General features: G+C 44.2%; 2 protein-coding genes across 2 annotated transcripts; both read right to left on the reverse strand.

The window, feature by feature from the left end:
* Window positions 1-713: 713 nt before the first annotated feature.
* Window positions 714-9,402, reverse strand: LOC103994987 (phosphoglucomutase, chloroplastic). The gene is made up of 22 exons (XM_009415471.3): window positions 9,096-9,402; window positions 8,937-9,002; window positions 8,792-8,836; window positions 8,622-8,714; window positions 8,446-8,498; window positions 6,260-6,311; window positions 6,116-6,184; window positions 5,678-5,746; window positions 5,004-5,126; window positions 4,865-4,917; window positions 3,693-3,771; window positions 3,554-3,618; window positions 3,417-3,484; window positions 2,951-3,069; window positions 2,793-2,867; window positions 2,358-2,473; window positions 1,902-2,043; window positions 1,738-1,819; window positions 1,610-1,656; window positions 1,430-1,507; window positions 1,226-1,331; window positions 714-1,013 (listed from the first exon to the last, which is right to left on the reverse strand). The coding sequence occupies exons 1-22, from the start codon at window positions 9,309-9,311 to the stop codon at window positions 946-948; spliced, it is 1,884 nt and encodes a 627-aa protein (XP_009413746.2). The 5' UTR covers window positions 9,312-9,402; the 3' UTR covers window positions 714-945.
* Window positions 9,403-11,060: 1,658 nt separating this feature from the next.
* LOC135619224 (uncharacterized) lies at window positions 11,061-13,777 on the reverse strand. Its single transcript, XM_065121030.1, has 4 exons — window positions 13,405-13,777; window positions 13,243-13,334; window positions 12,044-13,171; window positions 11,061-11,949 (listed from the first exon to the last, which is right to left on the reverse strand). The coding sequence occupies exons 1-4, from the start codon at window positions 13,604-13,606 to the stop codon at window positions 11,272-11,274; spliced, it is 2,100 nt and encodes a 699-aa protein (XP_064977102.1). The 5' UTR covers window positions 13,607-13,777; the 3' UTR covers window positions 11,061-11,271.
* Between the last annotated feature and the right edge of the window lie 2,623 nt (window positions 13,778-16,400).

A 16,400-nucleotide genomic window follows, 5' to 3' on the forward strand; every position in this document is an offset into this window, starting at 1 on the left:
AAGTGCAATAAAAAGACAAGGCTCGAGTCAGATCTAAAACTCTAGGAGAATCAAATATATTTGTAGGTTGGCCACCCAAATTTCCAATCAGCAGATACAGAAGGAGACAGTCAAAATTTGTTTATTATTTAGCTATAAAGTTGTGTTTCTTTTGGGTCTAATTGTAGCCCATCTAATAAGATCAAAAGCCTTCATTTTAATGACACTTGTGGGCCAAGTGCTTGGATATATTTGGTAGAAGAATTCTCTTCTCCTCTTCATCGATGACCATTGCTGGGATAGGTCGTCCATCCTACAGAAGAAACATGTCTGGTTGTTTCTTGCTGTAAATGATTGGAAGAGAGTTAAGTCAATTCAAAACCAAACATCATGCCAAGATGGAAGAGGACCAAGAAAAGACCAAAGAAACAACCATGGGATTGTCAATGTCCCTCGCTCCTATCAATAACTACATTAAGAAGCTTCTGATTTGTTTTCCCAAAAAAAGAGTTCAAATCATAAAACCAATCTTTATTTTTGCAGTCGGCTTTTGATGTCGCAAAGAGCTGTTACACAAGTCTCAGATTTCACCAAGTTTCAACAATTGCCAGTATCATCATAAAATTATGTACCAGGACTGATCAACAGATTCTCCCGAAGCTCTATGAGAAAAATCCAGTTTAAGTTGAAACATTTGCCACAAGCAAATGGCAGCACGAATCTAAAGCACCTGCTTGGAAAGGTTCTTCAGGTTCATGATAAACCGATAAGGCGGCAAACAAAAGTCTATCATATACATGGGAAACTTATGGCATCAAGAGGAGGGTTATATCAAAAGGCATTGGACCACGGGCATAACAGTGAACATGTAGTACATGTAAAATATGTTTATGATTGCATTAAACAAAAGAAGGGGATCAAATATAACAAAAAAAGGGATTCTGACAAGAGAGCACCAGAACTAACTTATGTGATGACCGTAGGCTTCTCCCTGCCGGTGAACTCGCTGAGCTTCGAAATGGACAATGCCAAACCTAAGACAGGACCAAACCATTAGCAATATTCTTTAATAAGAAACAACAAACTAAGATAACTTGTAGATTTGAGTCCCCCTCCCATCCTGCCATTTACCATGTCATTAGCTGCAGGAAGCAAGAGCTAAGAGTCACCTCGTGGTAAAATGGCCCAGTAGATGGCAGGTGGGTAACTCCAGCATTTTCCTTCAAAGTAACAACAAATCACTAACCTATCAAAGGCTTCAATGCTGTCTGTGCATCTGTCCCATGCTTGGACACATCAGGCTCAAACTGTTCGATATATATTCGGATGGTTGCACCTGCCGATCCAGTGCCCTGTCAAATATGATGTGTTGCACTCAGAATACCAGGTAACTTAATCCATTCCTCCAAGAAACAATATTTCTAAGGATAATAATCAGTATTTTCATTACCGACAAACGATATATAATCCTCGATCCATCAGTGAAAACAAATCGAAGGCCTTGCTTCGATGCTACACTGCCATCCACCTGGTTTGGCACCATTTCAAATCATTCAGTGCCCAAAGAATGACAAGTGTCATTTCCCTTCTGCTGAAAAGGATGCTTAAGTGGTGGCTAAATGAAACTTACAGGATCCTTGTAGGAGAAATCATCAGCAAATTGAACGGTATAATTTCCTATGACCACAGAACATTAACAAGTACATAAGAAAGAAGAAAAAATAAATGAACACAAACCATGGAGTATAAAATAACTACCGTATTTTTCACCAGACTTGGTTTTAGAGATGACATCTCTAAGATACTCCATCATTTTATTGGCTCCTTCAGATTCACATTCCTGACAACAGCAATAAATAGTATATTGAGACCACAATATTTCATGGAAAAAGTTTTCCTTTCATTTTTATTTTCCTTCTGACCTCATAATCATATCTAGAGAAGAAATTCCTGCCGTAGGTTGTCCAGTGCTCCTTTGCAATGTCAGCAACTGAGACCAACTTCTCCCCAACCTTTTTGTCCTTATTCTGGTAGGCAATGATGGAAAGCCAAGCCAGTACAGCCCTGAAAAATAGTTGAATCAACTAATAGAACAAAATTCACCACTGTACGAGCTGAGGCTCTAGACATTTTGATTTTGCTTTCCAGCACCATGGACAAGATCAAGACCAATTTGCACAAAAAACATAAGCAGGGGTCAAACTCAGCAAGTGTAATGGATAACGGACCAAAGGATCCAAGTAGAGACCATCAAAGTCAGCAAAAGGCAAGCTAGCAAAGCAAAGCTATCAAACTCGTCCTAAATCAACATGACATTTGCTATGTATTCAAAAATAACCAAACACTTCACCCCTACATAATTTTACAAACAAGCTTACCAAATCCCATCCTTCTCCCGGATGTGATCTGAACCTGTTCCAAAACTTTCTTCCCCACATATAGATAACTTCCCTGCATCCATCAGATTTCCAAAGAATTTCCAACCAGTTGGAACCTGTATATTAAAAAACCAGATTAAGACAAGCAATTAAAAAAAGTCAAAATGCATATGCATATACATATGTATATGCAAATGTCTATGTACAAGTACACGTGTGCTGAAGCTTAAGTGGACAATCTATTGACCTGGGCCTACAGAACATGTAACAATATAGCATATATACTACTGCAATTCAAATGTGGACATCCAACATCCAATAATATTGTAAAATGGATCTTCAAGAAGTGAAGAGACTATGTACATCATTCATATTATATGCATGAATAATCATCCAGAAAACTGATGATCTAAAGGAATTTCACAAGTACAAAACCTCAAAGAAAGGAACATTCAGTTTTGATGCAACACGATCAAGTGCTCCACTTGTAGGCATAGACCTAGCAAGTCCCTGTAGAAATCATTAGCAGCTATAAAGTTCACTATTTCCATCAAGGTCATAAGAATACTTGATTCTTTTTTTTATTTTTATACCTTGGCACCATCTTTAAAGTAAGGGATGGCTTCCTCTGCATTAGCTGCAATAATCGCAACAGAATCTGATGGTGTGATGAAAAAGCCTCTTCCAAGTATCATATTTCGATCACCGTCACCTGAAGGCAATAAGCATATTTTGCTATAAGACTGGACTCCATTAGAATACATACTTCTAAATTCCAATGAAGAAAATAAACACTTGAAAATAGAAGAATGACAGGTTAAATATAATTGATTACAAGCATCATAATCTTCAGTAAGACACTTTTATAATAGAATGAACTGTCTAACTGAAACAAATCCTAGAAACCCTTACAGCTACCAACTCTTTCTTATATTTGAATAAATAGTTAAGTCATCTTTCTTTCTTTAGAGTGAATACAATCCACATTTTCAAATAGCAAGCATGAAAACCAGCAAATCAGAATATATACTTAATTCTCATCGTAAATCATACACGTACCATCACTTGCTGCTCCAAAATCCGGTGCATCCTCAGAATACATAATCTTAACAAGATCTTTGGCATACCTGTTCCAAAATAGTTGAGGATATGAAACTACCACAAGAAACGTACTGCAAGGATTATAAATTCCTTACGTAAGATTTGGATCAGGATGCCCATGCCCAAAATCTTCTAAAGGCACTCCATTTGAGATGCAGTCCTTCAATGAACATAGTAATAACATTCAGGTCACAATTAAAGCAATATAGCTAATGCAATGATTGAATCTCAAACCAGGCTAGCTCCAAGGCGGTCCACAAATATAGGTTTTGCATATGCCCCAGTCACAGCATGCATCGCATCAAATGTGAACCTGAAAGATTAGTTTCAACAATTTCATGCCACTGGCCACATTTAAGAAAACAGATGCTGCTTGTTCATGAAGATAAACAGTCAGAAGAAAGACAATGAACCTTGCCGCAAGAAACTATAAGTGGTAAAAATGTAACTTTCAATAATATACTACAAAGAAAAATCCTCAAATATTAAACTAAAAAATATTTAAAAAAATTGCGCTAACAAAATGTGCCAAAGGCTGCAAATCAGCTCCAAAATTAAAAAAATTAAATTTTTTATTGAACCGGGACTTTCAGAATACCCAGTGAATTAGATCATTTGGTATTAAAGCGTCCTAAAACTGTGGTCACTCAGCTAATTTGATCAGTGCAGTCAAGCATGACATTGCATGCTGCCAACAGATCTAGCCTCTTAGCATGTTTAACAGCTGATGTTCTTTCTTTTTTCTCTTTTCTGTTTATTGATTCTTTTAAGTTGGGCAGCTTATCTGCCTGGCAATAGGCGTATAAGGTCCAACAGGAACTGAATCTTAAAAGTTTGGGACAGCCAGATGTGGATCAGTTAAGAATACGCTGGGCATCAACTTTCCTTATCCGATGGATATGAATGAGTACTGCTCTGGTAAGAGAAATGACTGGTTACTTCTATTCAGAAAAGGGACCAATATCAAGGAGAAACATATAAAATGCCAATGTAATTCAGATTTCAAAAGAAAAATAAGTTGTTTACTCTTTTCTCTAACTGATTCTACCTGCAATATGTTTATTCCACCACCACCAACAACAGTGACAACATCATACTTACACAAACTGATGTAAAAGCACCTTCACTGTTTTAATAAAAAATCAGACTGAAACTGGTCCTCTTCATTCTGCATCTGACCACCCCATTACGAATCAAGGATGCATAAACGCTATTACTGCCTCTGACACATTTAGGGTTTTTATCAACAATCATGAATGGTAGATTCATTCAACAAGCATGATGTTTGCTGCAGAAAGTAATCATTCTATTTTAAAGTTCAACAGTGTCATCCATTATCTTCTGATAAGCTTGAAGTAATGCTTTTATGTTACTTAGGTTTAAATTCCAATTTATAAATTGCGTACCTGAAATCAGGCCGGGAAACAAGACCCTTGATAAGCTCAAAATCGAACACATTCTGCAGAAGTAGGAATTAGAATTGCAAGACTTCAAAAGATGAAACAGGCAGCATCATCCATAATTCAGTTCTGGTTTATCTTGTACCTCCATTAATTCCAAGTAATCAGAAACAGGGTCTATCACTTCCACTGTGAAATTTCCATAGCTTACAACTCCAAGGGAGGAGAGATCAACGTCTGGAATATCTGCAATTTTTATCTCAGAAATCTGCAGTTACAAATTTACACAAATTTAGAACTGAAAATTGTGGATATAGACAACCAAATTAGACGAAATTAGGAAGCCTGAAGTGGCAGCAGACAGGAATCCTGATCCAGGTGCAATATCGAGATAGCAGATGCAGTATCTAGATAGCAATTTTAATGAACAAGACGAAGTGCCTCAGAAGATAATAACATATTTCAAACTGGAAAAACATTCAATATAGCCAATCAATATCATACACAGAAAATCAAACTTCTATTCCATATGATCACAAGAGGCATAAAGCTTAAACTCAGAGGTACAATGATCTTTTCCTCCCCGAATACTTGATTTTAAAATTCAACAAGCTTCAGTCAGATTTATATCGTTTCATTTTAGCTCAAACTACTAAGCTTCGAATGAGAAGAAGTTGAAGGCTTTTGAGATACAAGACAGGTCACATAGTTCAGATTACAGGATAGATATTAATGAAATTTAGTACTGACAGGATGATAACATCCTCTTTACCAGAGGAACAAAAGATGAAATGGACCTGAGAGGATAAAGAGACATACTGAAAGTGTGTTCCCATAAATTTTGTCAGTTATCGATTCTGGTGCAGGTTGTCCGCTGCTGTAGTTAAACTGCAATGTCAACATGAGAGAATGACTGATAAATTACTAAATGAAACAAGGGGAATAAACTATTCTACGTCAGATTATTCAGATATGAAAAGAAAAAAAAAGTCCATTACAATAACTAGTCATTTAGATTTATCAACTCCAGCTCATAAATGATGATGGAACAAAGATATCCCCCCCATAAACAAACTTCAATTTCATAGTTCCAAACCAAGATTATCACCACACAAAAAGAAACCTGTTATATAGCTCTGCAGGTTATTCTCAGAGAAGTCCTTCAGTGAAACTAATCCAGAGACAGAAACAATTGTCAAGAACTCTGTTCTCATGAAAGGAGGAGGAAATTTGATAACCAAGTAGTAACATACTCACCTTAATTCCCCAGTCATATTCTGGTCCACCGGGATTATGACTTGCACTCATTATAAAACCACCATTCGCCTGCCAAGAAAATTTGATCCAACAGAAACACAACAAGACAGTCCACTTCCAAATAATATATAAAATGAAGCATACCCCTCTCTTCCTAATCACTGCAGAAACAGCTGGAGTTGACATGAGGCCATCCCTGCCAGGGCAATACTCAACATTTAGAATTCAATTCTATGACATAAATACTGTGAAATACTTTTTCAATAAGAATCTGATTTATTATAGAACTCAATAATTGCAAAGATCCTGAAATATTTATTACCAATGGGACAAAAGTGCAAGATCAGAACAAGAAAGACAAAAATTGTTATGATAGAGTTTTTTTTTTCTTAACTATTGGTCCCATTATCACCAGGTTTAGCTCTAAAGATTAACATTGTTGGCAGATTTAGGATTACAAAATAGAAGAAAGTTCTCCACAGTCAAAAGATATGAATTTTACAGCTTCCATGATGGTTTGAAAGCTTCAGACAGCCCTATAGTTCAGGTTCATAGCTTAAATTTCTCAGCCAGCTTAGACTAAAGAAAAGATCGCTCAGGTCATGTTAAAGGTTATTTGAAATATAACACTCCCGATTTAATCTCACATCAAAAGTCGGCTGAGATGTATTTCAGTTACCTTGGGCCAGTGATTTAAAAAGCGCTAGGCGCCAAAAGGCGCCAAGGTCCAAAAACGCCCGAGGCGCTAGGCGCTCGCCCGAGCGAAGCGAGGCGCTAAAATATAAAAATATAAAATATAATTAATAAATATAATTATTTAAAATTTTAAATAAAAATATAAAAATATATAATATAATTAATAAATATAATCACATTAATAGTATAAATCTGCTGACGGAGAAACGAGGAAGCAGCGGCGAGCGGCGGCAGCAGCGGCGGCGAGCGATGACAGTAGTGGCGGCAGCGGCAGTGGTGAGCGGCGGCAGCGGCAGCAGCAGCAGCGCCGAGCGACGGCAGCGGCAGCGGGAAAGGGAAAGGGAGCGGAAGGCGCGAGCAGCGGGAGGGCTCGCGGGAGGCGTGAGCAGCGGGAGGGCTCGAGGGAGGCGCGAGCAGCGGGAAGGCTCGCGGGAGGGCTCGCAGGAGACGCGAGCAGCGAGAGGGCTCGCGGGAGGCGCGAGCAGCAGGAGGGCTCGCAGGAGGCGCGAGCAGCGAGAGGGCTCGCAGGAGGCGCGAGCAGCGAGAGGGCTCGCCGGAGGCGCGAGCAGCGGGAGGCACGAGCAGCGGGAAGGCTCGCGGGAGGCACGAGCAACGGGAAGGCTCGCGGGAGGCGCGAGCAGCGACAGCGGCGAGCAGCGGCAGCAGGAGCAGCGACAGCGAGCGACGAGATCGCGATCGGGATCGGCAGCGGCAGCAGGTTAGGGTTGGGGTTATATCGGTTTAGTTGGTTCGATTGAACCAACTAACAATCGAACCAGACCTAAAATTCTGGTTCGGTTTACCCAGGCGCTCGCCCGAAGCGCCCAGCGCCTGGGCTCGAGCGAGCGCCTAGGCGGCGCCTGATTGAAGCGCGCCGCCTGGGACATTAGCGAGGCGCTCAGGCCTCGCCTCGCCTCGCCCGAGCGCCTAGGCGAGCGCCCGAGCGCCTTTTGCAATCACTGCCTTGGGCTTAAACATTTTAGGTTAGTAGTTTAGACTTAACGAAGTTAATGAATCATTTATCCCATCAGGCTCGAGGGTTTAATTTTGAACAATGTTGGGTCTTGACGAGAATGTCAAGGCCCCTAATTTAGTCGCACAGTATAAGTGAGCTACCACTTAAATTGGAATGATCTGATAGGTATACTATTGCTACCTTGAGATTAAGCATTTTGTGTTAGTAGTTTGGGTAATTTAACAAATCAGTTATCCCATCAAGCTCCAAGGTCTAATTCTGGGCTATGTTGGGTCTTGACAAGGACATCAAAACCTAAAGTGAGCGATTTTAACCACCCGATTTGGTCCTCTCGTCAGTTATCCCATCAGGCTCGGGGGTCTAATTCTTTATTGTGTTGGGTCTGGATGATGACGTCAAGGCCTTGAGGGAATTTAACAGCCAGATTTAGCCCTCATCGAAAGTGGGTTACCTCATCATGCTCGATCATTACAATAAGATTTAGGCTCAACGAGGTTGACTATTGGATGAGAGATCATGACGAATGCTATCAGAGTTAGATGGGGCTAAAGTTGGTCTAGTAGCATGAATTTAGGTAAGCTTTTATGGCAGTGATAACCAGAGTGGACAGACTCATTTGGATCAGCAATTACGATCCCGGAAGCAGTAAATCACTCACCTGCCGACAAGAATCTTTCCCACGCCATTCCCTGCAGCGATCTTGATGATTATCTGCATCCCTCAAATGACCACGAGAAGCAATCCATCACAACCAAGAAACAAATTTATGAAGAGTGAGATACGGAAACGATTAGCTATCAATCAAGCTCCTCTCACGTATTCCCAGATGTCTACCTGTGCAGCCTCACGATTGAAATACCGACCATCGCCTCCCAATACCAGCACGCCACCCTTGTAATCCTCAGGAGGCAAAGAATTAAACAGCGCCTGCGCCACCCAGACCGCATAAGAGCTCCCTTCCATTCACTCATCACTTCAACTTCAACGCAATGAATTGCTCATACCTGTATCCAGTTTGCCAGATAATTCTCTTCTTGGAAAACCTTAACCTAAATCCACCACCAATTCAAACTCAGCTCGAAGCCATCATCCATTACAACCGCGAAAAAAGAACGCATCAAAAAGAGAGGGGACGAAGCACGAGAGAACCTTCTTCCTGAGCCCGCTGGTCCCGGTCTTCTGCCCTTCGACCGGCTTCGTGGAGATCGTTGATATCTGCAGAGACCTAGCCATTACCGATCAAAACAAAAATAGACACGAAAAAAAGGAGGGACCTTCTTGGGCGGAAAAGAGGAATGAGCTGGAGACCTTGAGTTCTTCTGCCGTGGGCGGGGCCGAGGAAGCCTTCACCGCGAACCGACAACTCCTACGGGAGATGGGCGAGGGGAGGCTCCTTCGGAAGAGGGGTATTGGCCTCGGAGCCGCCGCCACCACTCGCGGCGCGGCAATCAAAGGGGAAATGGAGGTCGAGGGGAGCACCGAGAGAGCGAAAGAGCCCTCCAGTCTGAGAGATGGAGCCGCCATTGATGAGCGAGTGATCTCCCTCTTGCCTTCTGCGTTGGGCTCGATTTCGAGTCGGCGGTAGATAAAGGGGAGGACGGGAGAGGAGAGGAGAGAAGGGATCGGATGCGTTGTCGTGTGGCGCGCGAGACGCGAGAAACCGCCACGTGTTCAAGAGAGGCCACACATTTGGTCAGGGGACTTATCACTACGACATTGAAGGGTATACGTGTTCCGCCCAGAACGAGTCCAGACTTCAGTTACGACTACCCGCACAGAGCACACAAGACTCACTCGTCGGTGTGAAAGAACGAAAAAAGGGGACCCGCAGCAATTTCATGTGAGAAGCGAAAGTCTATGGGATATACGTTGGGGACACGATATATTCCACATCGATCGCTGAGAGCCGGAGCTCCTCGACCGTCCAAACCTCTCCGAAATCAATGTCTTGTTTTCGTCATTGAAAATAAACAAAATGGGCTTTGGAAGAAGTTTCTGGATTTTCCTGTTGAGAATTATGACCCAAACACACTATTTTTAATGGAGAAAATTAGTTTTTTATTTATGCTTTCGTATGATGATACTTAATTATATTATATAATATTGATTCATATCGTCTAATACGATAAATGATTTGGATACAATCGTAATTCTTTCCCAAATATGTTTTCGAATGAATCACAAGACTCAATAATTACATCCAGTTATGTCTTAGGTATGTTTAGCAAAGTCTTTTCCTTTGAGAGGATTAGATTAAAGATATTAAAAGTGACTCTTAACTCTAGAGATGATATATTATTTTATTATAATACGATTGATGATCGTGAGACTTGAAGATCTAGTTATATAGTGGAAGCAATCACACATACTATTCAATGATGAATTGGTCGTATCCAAAAATCATGAGATTATGATTATGATTGTACAACTATCAAGTCACATCACCTGCTTAATGAATTAGGATCCACGTGACGTATGATTTAGAATGATCAATGTATTGATCTTACAGAAGTGTCGATAGTATGTCAAGTGTCATATTCCAATATCATATATAATCAATAATTTTAATTATTTATGATATTTGCTATATAATATAATATATATAATGTAATTAGATGATAGAAGGTGACGAGGAAGACGTGGAGGTAAGTCATAACCATTACTTATTTTTTTAATGTTAAAAGATGATTAAAAATTACGTTCGAACCTGACTTGTATTAGGAGACTTTGAACCTATTGGATGTTCCTTGTAATGTCTAATGTAATATCCAAGTTGTACTTGGATAATATGATATAAGTTAGATAGTGATAATAGAAAAGGAAAAGGATATCGTATTTCAATTTCCCTTAATCACTTGTGGTAATAAAGAATATTAGTAAGATATCACTATAACACGATTATTTTCTTATCATTACAAAACAATTATCTCAAGCTCATCGATGTTTACCATTGGTTAAATAGAAGAAAAAACTAGCAAATAATCCTTTAATTTCGTAGATAGAGGAAGGCTTAATGTCCATAACACTTTTTGGTTCCGAAAGGTTAACTCAATTCACTGTCACATGCTCTATTTCGAACTTTGTGTCAATATCATTGACCATGACAATCAATGGAAACAGTGCCTTTAGATCTCATACAACGTGTGTGCGATGCTGCTACTCGTTGCAGGCTGATTGTGATCACATATCTGTATACGACCTTGACAAGGGCAAGCTTCTCCACACATCTTCTTCTTGGTAAAAGCCCACGAGGAAACAGAGAGAGAGAGAGAGAGAGAGAGAGAGAGACGGGTTAAATTGATGTCTACTTCATATACAACAAAGTGGGGTCGAGTTTACACAGCACAGTACACACTACAGAGTGGGCACCGATGCTTCAAACATGACAAACAACTGTGGTTGCTGATAGCATGAGGCGCCCGGCGTTTCCGTGGGAACAGTACCGTGACCGCATTCCTCCGGTGTCCCCACCGCCATCGCCACCTCAGACTTCCGAGGAGAGCGCGAGCGACGCCGCGGTCTCGCCGAGGAGGTCGTCCAGGATCTCCTGCTCCACCTCCAGCGCCACGTCGCCCGCCTCTTCCGTCACAAAGGGGTGGAGCAGCAGCCGCCGGACGTTAGCCTGCCGGAGGTCCCCCGCGACGAGGGCGTCGATGTCGCCAACCACGCGGCAGTCGGCAGCGGGGAAGCTCTCTATTTGCGCCACCAGTTGCTGCAGCAACGCCTCTCTTTCGATCATGCCGCAGTTGTCGCGTCTAACGAGACGGAAACTGCTGCTGCCGCTGCCGGTGCAGGGGGAGGAGAAGATATCGGAACGTCCTAGGAGGAGATCTCCCAAGATCTCCTCCACGAGATGGAATAGGAGTTTCCTGTTCCATCGGTGCCGCAAAGGGCCGACGAGGGCTCTGCCTTCGGTCTCGACCTCCGAGCCTTTGCACCGTTTCCCTTCTCCCACGATCAAGAAGGGGAACTCGAGCTCCAGCCGATGGAAGACGATGGGGTCGATCGGGAGCGAGGGCGAATACCATCTCAACATGTGAGTTCCGCCGATTCCTGCACGCTCGAGTATAGACGTCACGTATCTGAGTTCTGAATCTTTATCCTTCGGTGCTTTTCGCAGGCGGTTCCGTTCACCGTTTGATGGATGTGAAGTACTTCCAATCTGTGTCGAATCAATATCAAGCAAAATACATTAAGGAAGAACAAGTAATTCTTGCTCATTATCTCGGAGACGTGCGAGGCGCACGAAAGCTCACCGGCAAAGGCGGCCGTGGGACTGCTTGAGACGATTCGTTAAGTCTCGACGTAGTAGTAGAAGGTGAGGAGCTGGAATTGTTCTTATCAGGCTGGTTCCTCTGTGGTAGCGAGTCGGCTGAGTGAAAGAGTGATGCTAATGTCGGAAGCGAACGAGTTTGCTTCTTGATCCTCCCTGTGAATCGCTCGTAATCAGCCTTCCTGCACTTGTTGAGGACCACCTTGACGACCTTTGCTTCGCCATAATCGCGAGTATCTCCTACGGTTCTCGACGACGACAGTTGGTCGGGTGACCTCGACCGAAGCGCCATCGGAGGCTGCGCTAATGGCTTCCTGATGACGTCTTCAGTTTTGTTGTTTGCGACCTCCAAGAAGGGCCTGATCTGAGGGGAACAAGTGGAAGATGGGGGATCCGCCATGGCCAGTTTCTTCTCAGGCGGTCTGCTTCTCTTAGACTTGGACTTTATCTCATCTCCGCCACTGTCATGTTCACCACCGCCTCCTCTTCTGTTATTGAAACTTTCCTTCACTTGCTTGACGATCTCGCGGGCATGGTAGAGGCTCTTCGGGCTCTTGTTCTCATCATGATGCCTTCCGCGGTCTTTCTTCCTGGACCTTGCAGCGGATGCGGAAGAAGGTAGCGGGTAGTCCGCAGACGAGTAACCGAACCCATGCACGGCCTTACGGGTGTTCTCCTCGTTGAGCTGTAGAGAAAGTCTAGCCTCCACGTCGCGAGACCAGGTTGACGAAACCCTCGGTGTCTCCGGCAAGGAGCGGGAGCCGACGACGTCGACCGTTCTGGCTGGTGGCGGTGCTGACACGTTGCAGTTCAGACTCCGGAGCGGCTGCCGCGGAGATGGAGACTCCTTCCCGCACCCATCACCGATAACGTGCCTCCTCTTGTTCGTCATTCGAGACTGCGCTTGCTGCTCCATAAACGGCGGCGTGTCGGGGGTCATCGGAGACAAGCACTGCTCCGCCGGGATCTCCAAGCCCATGAGGCGCGCGATGACGCTCGGTGTCCTCGGCGTCTCAGCCTGCGAGCTCCTCTTCTCGTCCTCCGAGAACTCCGTCATCTTGTTGTTGCTCTTCGATAGAGGAGCCGGCAATGGCCGTACTTCTACGCCAACCTGATCCAGTAGCAAACGATAAGCCATCGAAGACCACATCATCGTCTAGTCGGTGCAAACAACACACTCACAGGAACATCGTAAAGCTCTCCTTTTACGGCCGAAGTCGCCGACGATGCTTCTTCCTCGCCCAGCTCCAGACTATTCCTGGGCGCCTCAAATCCTACGTACAACGCATGATGAGCAACCTCGCGATCTCGAACAACAATAGAGACGAAGGCTTCGGTTCTTACCTTTGCGCTGTGAAGTACGATTGTCACTCGGAGGCGATGGCAGGGACGATGAGGACGACGCTGGCGGAGGTCTGCAACTGCTGCTGCTGTTGCCAGTGGAGTTGGAGTAGTGAAACATGCAGCTCATGCAACCAGGATTGATCTCCTCGCGGTCGCCTCTACCCTGTGAAGGTCTCGTGCTCCAATACCACTCTCTCCCCATCCCCCTCCCTTCACTCCGATCTATGATACCTCTCGAACCGCGCTGGAACAAGCACTGCAATCTATGAAGTCGTTGGCACGAACTCCTCCTCTCTCATACTTGAAGGAATCAATCAAAGCGGAACTCAAAGTTTGGGGGCACAAACGAACAACGAAGGTGGACCAGAAGCGCAGAATAATTAAGTGGGGGACCGACAAGAACGGATCGGCCGACGAAGCACCGTTCGAGAACGGATCTTTTCAAAAGAGAAAACAGGGGTGTGGGTGGGCAAATAGTGTCGGGAATCGGGCCCCAGGGCGAGGGTATGACCACGAGACCCCATGCAGGAAGATTAGTAGTTTTACGGGGGGTGGGACGCATGTGATGGCGGTGAAACAGAGGCGGGTGGTGGACATTTGGAAGGACGAACATGTGCTGCGTTGCAGCCATTAATGTGGGTTATTGGTGCCTGGGCTTTGTTCTTTAGCCGGGGATGATCCGGCGAGCCAAGGAGAGGGCGAAACGTGCATGCGCGCACGGACACAGAGAGAGAGAGAGAGCGCTCCTATTTGAAATTTCAAAGGAGGATGGGGACGGGGAGGGTTAGGATGGCAGCGAAGGATGGGTTGGGTTTGACGGCATCTCTACTCCCATATTAATTGAGTGAGCGTACGGGCAGAAGAGGGTGGCAGGTCGGGAATTGGACGGTTAGTTAGGGCGACAATTGGGGCACCGCAGGCAGCAGTAGGCGCGTGGGAATTCCAGCCCTGGTAACATGGTAAATGCCCCCCTTCTGTTCCTGGCCCTTTTTTACGGTTCTACCCTTCGCATTATTCTTGAAAATACTGAACAATTTCGGGAGAAAAAAATATATATGAAAATCACTCATTTTGATTATTTTCTTCCTAAAATTTCCGAATATGACAATTGTATACGATCATACCATCGATATCATTATTCTTGAGACTTTTTCTCGGGTACGAGTGGATGAGAACATATGATCATAGATTCCTTCCGCTCTGTCATCATTACTGATGAGGGTAATAATGACGATAAGACTCGGGTTGACGTCAGTTGCTCTAGATGACGCCTTGGTTGACCTGACACCACCTGGTCAAACTGATCGAAACGTCGATCGAGTCATATTAAACATCCTACTCAGGCTCGGTCATTCACGCCACGCCAACACCAGTGTCAGACGCTACCAGGAGTACGAGCCTGCCCCCTACAAGCGGGCACATCAGGAAATAGTAAGCTTCCCTATAAATACCCTCGCATTCTAAACGAGGGAGAGAGGAGGAGAGAACTTAGTTAAAGAAACCCCCATTTACCATCCACTGACTTGATCGTTGGAGAGGTCGGGCCGAGCTCCCTGACCCGACCTTTGTGCAAGTACGAAGCCGAAGGCCCCCACTGGACGCGCAGACGAAGAGTTCTTGCCCGGAGAAAACGACGATCCCATCCTGATCGGACCACCATAATCGACTACCTCAACAGTCTCGAGAAACGTTCTAGGGAGATCCCGTCATCCGGACCCGAACCAGGCTTAAAGGTTGTTTACACTAACAATTACGAATACGTGCGAGAGTCGATTGCAGAAAAAGCGCATGCACAGTGGTCGTAGTAAATGGTTGATGGCGAGAGTCGATTCCGCTTTCAGAAAAAAAAACTCACAAACCGATGTTTTATGTTTCTGTAAACATTTCACGCTGCTTTTTCCGTTTCGGAAAACGTTTTCACTGCGTTGCCAATCGCCGTGGAAGCGGATCCGACGCGTGGGTGTTGTCAAACCGATGGATGAAGACAAATGTTTCTTGCATCATGCTTTACCCCTGCTGACGCCATTTACTTCCCCATTAATTACCTCGTCGGGGCCCGTCAACCGCGCTGCTCACCAAACGCACGAACATGCACGGAAGATTAAGGTGGTATGTACGATCTTGATGAAACTTGTTGAGATCAATTATGATCAAGGATCCGCGAGGAGAATCAAATGTGATATCGGATCAAAGGAGATGATAAAAGGACGATGATATAAATGCACGGTGGCGAAGGATTCCCGGAACAAGAGGATCGGTGTCGGGACCGACCTGAGGAGACACGGAGAGAGCTACCCGAGGACGAGAGAGGAAAGTTACGGAACGTTCGAGGTTACATCATTGTACCATCCTATGTTATGTTTGAAGCTTGGTGAAAATATCTTTATGGTAGCGGTTCAATACCGGTACGTGAATTTGAATTGATGTTTGCATGAGTCGAAGCACAAGCAATAATCGCCGCAACAGATTCGCGACGTAAGCTTTCAAGGATATATATAGTTGGCATTTTAGACGTACTCGAAACCAAGGAAACTTAGTGTGCTAGTAATTTACGTCAATATTACATGATAGTGTCGACAAAAAAAAGGTAATGGGGTATTTTATTTTATTTTTTTAATAATAATATAGGGCTTTTATAAGTAGAAATTCATAACAGAAGGTAGTCCGCGATAACCGTTACATTCTTACATAACGGTATCGTTTTTGTGACGGCGGAGAGGGATGGACACTGAGAAGGCCGTCACCGTGACACGTAGCGGACGTGCATGCGATGCGCGCGTGCCAACGTCACGCCAGCTCATGCTCCCACGCTGGCCGTCCTCATCCGCTTCTTCTCCTCCTCACCGTACGAGGATGGGCACAACCTGCGACGCGACCAAATAACAGAAGCGAGGCACCATTTTGATGGGCCTGGGGGATGTTCGAGACGTGCAGCTGCAGCTGCAGTCCTGCCCATAAATTCCGGCGAGGATGCAAATTCATCCTAAAGAGCTCAA

Source organism: Musa acuminata, chromosome BXJ2-8, assembly GCF_036884655.1.
Source record: "Musa acuminata AAA Group cultivar baxijiao chromosome BXJ2-8, Cavendish_Baxijiao_AAA, whole genome shotgun sequence".
NCBI lineage: Eukaryota > Viridiplantae > Streptophyta > Magnoliopsida > Zingiberales > Musaceae > Musa > Musa acuminata.